This window comes from Squalius cephalus (genome assembly GCF_949319135.1).
Source record: "Squalius cephalus genome assembly, chromosome: 19".
Classification (NCBI taxonomy): domain Eukaryota; kingdom Metazoa; phylum Chordata; class Actinopteri; order Cypriniformes; family Leuciscidae; genus Squalius; species Squalius cephalus.
Genome location: NC_137140.1, coordinates 4,921,760 through 4,929,346, shown reverse-complemented (window position 1 = coordinate 4,929,346; position 7,587 = coordinate 4,921,760). Strand labels below are relative to the sequence as shown.

Here is a 7,587-nt window from a genome sequence, read left to right as displayed (position 1 = left end):
CCTGGAGCCCGTGGCAGCATGACCATTGCACATGGCACCCCAGCCCGTGGTGGAGGCATCTGTTGAGACAACAACATGCCTGGAAACTCGTTCTAAGGGCACTCCAGCCCGTAGAAAGCTGAGATTCGACCACGGGGTGAAGGTCTGACGGCAGGTCGGAGTAATTGGTACTCGGAGCTTGCTGTATTGCCATGCCCACCTCGGGACTCGAACGCGAAGCCAGAGCTGAAGCGGTCTCATATGAAGCAGTCTGAGCGGCGTTACTGCGGCTGCGGATGCCATATGCCCCAGGAGCCTCTGAAATAACTTCAGTGGAACCGCACTCTTGCCCTTGAACTGTCTCAGGCAAGTCAGCAGTGACTGCGCGCGCTTGCTCGTAAGCTGCGCTCACATGGCGACCGAGTCGATTTCTATGCCGAAAAAAGAGATCCTCTGCACGGGGCAAAGTTTGCTCTTCTCTCAGTTGACCCGAAGGCCCAGACGGGCTAGGTGCCGGAGCACTAGGTCCCTGTGTTCGCAAACCTGGTCTCGAGAGTGAGCTAGGATCAGCCAATAGGCGTCCTTCAGGTCGATCGCTGCAAACCAATCCTGTGGCCGCACACATTCGAGAATGCGTTTGGCCTTGAGCATCTTGAACGGAAGCCTGTGAAGGGATCGTGCAGGTCCAGGATTGGCCGTAACCCACCGGTCTTCTTCGGTACAATGAAGTAGGGGCTGTAGAACCCGGACTTCATTTCGGCTGGAGGGACAATCTCGATCGCACCTTTCGTCAGTAAGGTAGCGACCTCTGCACGCATGACAGGGGCATTGCCACCCATCATAGTGTAACTGACTCCCCGGGAGTGAGAAAGAGATTGTGCAAACTGAATCGCAAAGCCGAGCCTGATGCTTCTCCTGACCCAACGGGACAGTTTGGGAAGCTCTAGCCAGAATCCCAAGAACTGAACCAGCGGGGTCATGGGAACCACAGATGTACCCTTGGTGGGGCAGCGAAGCGGAATGACCGGCCCGGACGTGGGTGACGTAGCGACCCGGTGAGGGGGCACGGTCATTTGCCGCATCCTGACAGAGGAGACCAGGGAAGAACCAGAGTTCCACGGGGCCTGCTCTGCCAGGGGTCTGGCGACAGAGGGGGACGAGAGTGGCGAGGCTCGTGAGCGGCACACACTGTCATCTGAGAACTCTGTGTGCTCAGAGATGGGTGTGTCAGTTCTTTCTTTAACCACATTAGGGTGCTGCCCGCCGTGGGGGAGGGGTGGGAGCTGCGGGAGGGCGCCCTCGACGGCGACCAGGCTGAGGGTTCTGTGCCGACGGCTGGGTGGAGGCAGCAGCGGGCCGTCGGGGCAGAATGTATTTAATAGCCTCAGTCTGCTTCTGGGCGGTCGAGAACTGTTGGGCGAAGTCCTCGACCGCACCGCTGAAGAGGACAGCCTGGGATATGGGGGTGTCGAGGAAACGGGTTCGCTCAGCTTCCCTCATATCGACCAGGTTTATCCAGAGGTGTCGCTCCTGGACCACATTGGGGGACATCACCTGGCCCAGGGAGCATGCGGTCACTTTCGTTGCCCGGAGAGCGAGGTCAGTGGCGGCACGCAGCTCATCACAGAACCCTGGGTCAGTCCTACCCTCGTGCATGTCCCTTAGCATCTGGGCCTGGTAGACCTGCAGAATGGCCATGGCTTGCAGAGAGGCGGCTGCTTGCCCCGTGGCTCTATAGGATTTCGCCACGAGAGTGGAGAAAAACCTACAGGCTTTGGAGGGGTGCTTCGGGTCATTATGAGAGGAAGCGCTCGGTGGACACAGCTGCATTGCAACCATGGGAACCCCAGTGTACCCTTTTGCAGCGGCCCCGTCGAGGGGAGGAAAGGCGGCGAAGGTCGCCAAAACGATCACGGGAAGACAGGGGTGCCTTCCAGGACCTCGTGACCTCCTCATGCACTTCCGGGAAGAATGGTAATGGGGTTGGATGCTGACAGGGATCAGCGGCCGCACCCAAAAACCAATCATCCAGCCGGCCCGGGAAAGCATGGCCGTCAATTCAGGATCAGACTCGGACAATGCTGGCACACCCGAAGGCAGCAGCACAGCCGAATCTTCTCTTCCCGATGACCCCTACCCACCTTGTGATGCTGCGATAGACATAACATCATCATCTGGAGTGGCGAAAGAAACATGCGGAACGCCCGAAGACGGTCCCGCGGTTTCAGTCTGAACGCTCTGCGGGTAGCAGCACAGGGGAGGGGGGTGTGGGCCGAGGAGTAATCGTCGGCGCTTTGTTTCACATCGTCACCTTCAGGTCACCCTGGCCACCAGCCGAAGTACAACCTCTCGTGGAGGTGGTAGATCGGGGTGTGGATGAGGGGACTCGCCCTCTGACGAGGTCATTGAGTCTCGACCATAGTGTTGCGATGGTCATCCACAAACGCTGCTTTAGCGTGATCAATGCCCAAACACACAAAGCAGTGATTGTACCCATCAGAATCAGATACAGTCCGACCGCAACCAGAAGTGCACGGGCGAGACATCTTTAAAAAGACGTGCCGCGTGCAAGCTCTTTTTGTGAGAGGAAAAAACTCTGCAGATGCTGAAGCGACCAGGGAGAAACACACTTACTGGCAGATCACTGCACAGATCAGCAGGCATTGTGAACTCGCTGGAGATCGCCGTCACACCAACACCTGGAGAGTCGCTCGACTCGAAGAGTGAAGAGATGATGAGTAGATAAACTCAGAATGGCTTGTGGAGTGAAGAATACTCTTGGCTCCGAAGCGAAAACATAACTGCATGTTGCCAGCGTACTTCCTTATATACCCACAAGGTGGGGTGTAGTTACGCTATACAAATTCCGCAGACCCAAGGCATTTCATTGCCATTGGCTCGTTTTCTAATTCTCGAAGGTGAGAGGCTTTCTAAGCGAAACCCCATTCGTCGTCACAACGTAACTCGTAGTGACCACAAAAGGGAGCTTTAGTTACCTAAACTTTCAGGTTAAATCCTACGTTTTCCTATCAGTTCTAGGAAAGACCTTTACCTTTAAAGAATAACAACAACTTTCATGGAGTCATAAATATTTGAATTATACACGTCATCCTTCAACTGCCTTTTGTTTCCGATTATTGGTTCAAAATAGCAGTAAGCTTCCAGCCTTACAAACGTAAGTTTTGTAAACGTAACTAAAACCATTTAGTATCTAATCAGTAACTTCTCATTAATGAGCGAATGCACAAACGTTTTGATTGTTACCATGTTTTTACCATGCTATTACTTCATTTACCCACTTTTATTAATTAATGAGATTCTTTGAGATTTCAAATTTTTCAAGAACATCAGCAAAAACCAGTGATGCAAGAAAATATATATTTCTATCAATATTCATGAGAAATTTTATTTGAATATATCATTAGATGAAATCTATAAGAACATATGATGAGAATTACCAGTATGAACTCCATTGACTTCAATGGATTTAATTAAATTCATTTGAAACAACTCATGACTGCTCAAAACAGTCTAAATGTATGAAACCTACATATTCTTTTTCTAACGAAACACTAAAACATCAATATTACTTTGAAATGTTTTCAAACAAAATATATTCATTTTACTTTCATAAACTTTTACTTTCATACAGTATGAAAAAAATATGTTGGCAGCAAAGTGAAATGTAGAGACTTTTTTCTTTCAAACGTAAACTATTTGGTCTGTGAACATTAATACACCACTATTGTGGTTGATCTAGAGTGGTTGGTTATTATTGTTAACCTAATTTTTCAGTGGTTGGCCCATCTTCAGCACTTTGTTCTGCGTTTTCTAGCAACTGCTTGTACTGGCTTTTAAAGAATCCAGCCTGAAAGGAAATGATAATTAAGGCATATATATGCATTACAACTTTGAAAAAGTAACCCCAAGTTAGACAGCGGAAAAAGAAAAGTTCAAAGTTGAACATATACACACCTTATAGAGTGCCGCTGTGATGAGAGCCAGTAGCAGCAGTCCTCCTATTACTCCTCCAATGATCTCTTTGGTCAGGTTCACCTCCTCATACACCTCCACTTGAGTGTTAATCTACAAACACATTGATGAATACAATATTACCTCTGACAATCGACCTTCACATATTTATAAGCATAATATCATTAAGGCCTGAAACATGCAAGGTTTTCTAGATATGCATGGACTGAAAAACGTAAGATCTACTGTAGTATACTATATGTAAATGTACAGCACATATTACAACCTTGTAGGTTAAAAGGTTATTTTTTTTATGTTTTTGGTTTAATTTTTGCTATATTATTTAAAAAAAAAATGTTATATTTTATTTTCGATTTATTTGTGAAGAAAATGCATCACCTGGACAGACGGTGCAGTGTGTAGAGAATCAGAGGAAAAGAAAATGTATTTGCTCTTGTCATAATCCAGAGACGCTGAACTGACCAACTCAAAAACTGCAGCCTTGAGTCCAGTCTGAGAGAGACACAGATTATGACAATAATAAATTATCAAACAGTTATGAATATATATGGTCTGTTCTGTGATATTAATTGCTTTAAAAGTCAGATACCTGCTCAATCCATCCAGAGCTCACATTGCCAAATATATTATAGAGTTTCCTTTCATTCTTTGTGAGAGTGACGTCACAGCTGAACACGGCACACACCGCCACAGAGCAGTTCTGATGGAGCAATGGGGTCAATGCACAAAGAATATGAAATTATATTTCATGGATTTGTTTTTGTTCGATCAGGAAATGAAACTCAAACACTCACCAACACACGATCCTTTTTAATTACTTTAACAAAATCGGTTAAAAGTGGCTGTTCATCCCCCTGTTTCACACAGTCTGGAATCTAAAAGCACATACACAAGTGTTTGGTTGTTTTGTAATATGATAAATGTGAATCAATCTACAGTAGTATTTTTCAGCACATTCATATATACATGCCTGTAGGTTTTTGTCAGTCCAGATGATTTTATCTCCCAAAAGCACTGGTACTCTGATGAAAACTTTGAAATGTAATTCTCTAAAGTCATTTTCAACCTGAAAGAGAGAAGGATATTAAAATTCAATTTTTGCCATGAAAAGACATTGATATAGATTTATTTATTTTTTATAAAATAAAAAAAAATAAAAAATAAACTTGCCTAGAGAATAAGAAATTGGTCAGATAATGTTTATTTAATTAATTTTTATGTTCATGGAAGTGTGTGAATGTCATTACAGTACCTTCAGTATCTGTTTGACTGGTCTTTCAAGATCAGGTTTCTGTGCAGTAAAATTAATGTGGAGGCTTGAATCTTCATGTCTAATTAAAATAAAGGGAAAATGTGTCAGACAGCAATTTAAATATTGTGTGTGTGTGTGTGTGTGTGTGTGTGTGTGTGTGTGTGCGTGTGTGCATGTGTGTGTGTACACTACTGGTCAAAAGTTTGAAATCATTAAGATTTTGTAATGTTTTTGAAAGAAGTCTCTTATGCTCAAGGCTGCATTTATTTGATCAAGAAAGGCAAGGCAAGGCAAGGCAAGTTTATTTATATAGCACATTTCATACACAATGGTAATTCAAAGTGCTTTACATACTATTAAAAATAATCAGAAGAAATAAGAATATACAAAACAGTTTAAAATAAAGAAACGAGAAAGAACTAAAAATAATTAAAACAGTTTAGAATAAAGAACAGTTTAAAATAAAGAAACAAGAAAGAACTAAAATTAATTAAAACAGTTTAGAATAAAGACTAAAATAAGACACAGGATAAACAGTCGGACAAACAGTGACAGTGCTCATTCATTAAATGCAAAGTTAAACAGATGTGTTTTGAGTCTGGATTTGAATGTGACTACTGTAGGAGCACATCTGATCTCCTCTGGAAGCTGGTTCCAGCTGCGGCTGGCATAATAGCTAAAAGCAGACTCGCCTTGCTTAGAGTGAACTCTTGGAACTTCTAGCTGATGTGATCCTAGTGATCTGAGTAATCTGTTGGGTTTGTATTCCGTGAGCATATCTGCAATGTATTGAGGTCCTAGGCCATTAAATGATTTATATACTAGTAATAATACTTTAAAATCAATCCTATAAGTAACTGGCAGCCAGTGTAATGACCTGAGTACTGGTGTGATATGATCATATTTTCTGGTTCTGCTAAGAATCCTGGCGGCAGCGTTCTGTATGGGCTGCAAATGTCTTATGGTCTTTTTGGGAAGACCAGTGAGGAGTCCATTACAATAATCCACCCTGCTGGTGATGAAAGCATGCACTAGTTTTTCTAAGTCTTGACTGGAAACAAAGCATCTAATTCTTGCAATATTTTTCAGATGATAGTATGCTGATTTAGTTATTGCTTTGACATGACCATTGAAACTAAGGTCTGACTCCAAAGACACACCAAGATTCTTGACCTGATTTTTAGTTGTTTGACCTTTAGAGTGAAGGTATGCGTTCACCTTGAGAACTTCATCTTTGTTTCCAAACACAATGATTTCAGTTTTGTCTTTGTTTAACTGTAGAAAGTTTTGGCACATCCAGCTGTTGACTTCATCAATGCATTGAAGCAGAGAGTCAATGGGGCTGTAATCGTTAGGCGATAGGGCTAAGTAGAGCTGTGTGTCGTCTGCATAGCTGTGGTAAGAGATTTGGTTCTTTCTCATTATTTGGCTCATTGGGAGCATGTACAGGTTGAACAGGAGTGGCGCAAGAATTGAGCCTTGAGGGACTCCGCATGTCATGGATGTCCACTCAGACTTATGGTCACCTATACTCACATAATAACCTCTCCCATCTAAGTATGACCTGAACCATTTTAGAACTGTCCCAGAAAACCCCACCCAGTTTTCCAGCCTGTCTAGAAGTATTTTGTGATCGACAGTGTCAAAAGCAGCACTGAGGTCGAGTAGAACCAGCACTGATAATTTGCCTGAATCCGTATTTAAGCGAATATCGTTTATTATCTTAATGAGCGCTGTCTCTGTGCTGTGAAAGAGTAATATTATGAAATATTTTATGATGTTTTTAGGTCTCAGAACTGAAAGTTATTTATATAAATGCTAAATTTATATAATTAAAAGAAAAAGATTTATGGACATGCAAATAAAATGCAAATAAAGACATTTTGGATCTCTTTACTATGGGACAGCCATTAAAGGGATACTCCACTTTTTTTTTGGAAATAGGCTCATTTTACAACTCCCCCAGAGTTAAACAGTTGAGTTTTACCGTTTTCGAATCCATTCAGCCGATCTCCGGGTCTGGCGGTACCACTTTTAGCATAGCTTAGCATAGATCATTGAATCGGACAAGACCAATAGCATCTCTCTCAAAAAAATGACCAAAGAGTTTTGATATTTTTCCTATTTAAAACTTGACTCTTCTGTAGTTACATCATGTACTAAGACCGACGGAAAATGTAAAGTTGCGATTTTCTAGGCTGATATGGCTAGGAACTATACTCTCATTCCTGCGTAATAATCAAACTTTGCTGCCGTACCATGGGTCCAGCAGGCGTAATGATATGACGCAGCGCCTGAAAATAGGTCTAGGTTAGACAAACTTAAGTCAAGTCAAGTCAAGTCAAGTTTATTTATATAGCGCT

General features: G+C 43.3%; 1 protein-coding gene across 1 annotated transcript in view; it reads right to left on the bottom strand.

Moving 5' to 3' along the window:
• Nucleotides 1-3,642: 3,642 nt before the first annotated feature.
• The window catches only part of LOC307147415 (integrin alpha-X-like), a gene marked incomplete at its 5' end in the record, with an annotated part of 42,145 nt that continues 38,200 nt past the window's right edge, over nt 3,643-7,587 (bottom strand). The window contains 7 exons of the mRNA XM_079852148.1: nt 3,643-3,847; nt 3,955-4,065; nt 4,351-4,464; nt 4,562-4,672; nt 4,767-4,847; nt 4,943-5,038; nt 5,225-5,303. Coding sequence (XP_079708274.1) covers nt 3,758-3,847; nt 3,955-4,065; nt 4,351-4,464; nt 4,562-4,672; nt 4,767-4,847; nt 4,943-5,038; nt 5,225-5,303 — 682 coding nt within the window. The 3' untranslated portion in view covers nt 3,643-3,757. The remainder of the gene's footprint in view (nt 3,848-3,954; nt 4,066-4,350; nt 4,465-4,561; nt 4,673-4,766; nt 4,848-4,942; nt 5,039-5,224; nt 5,304-7,587) is intronic.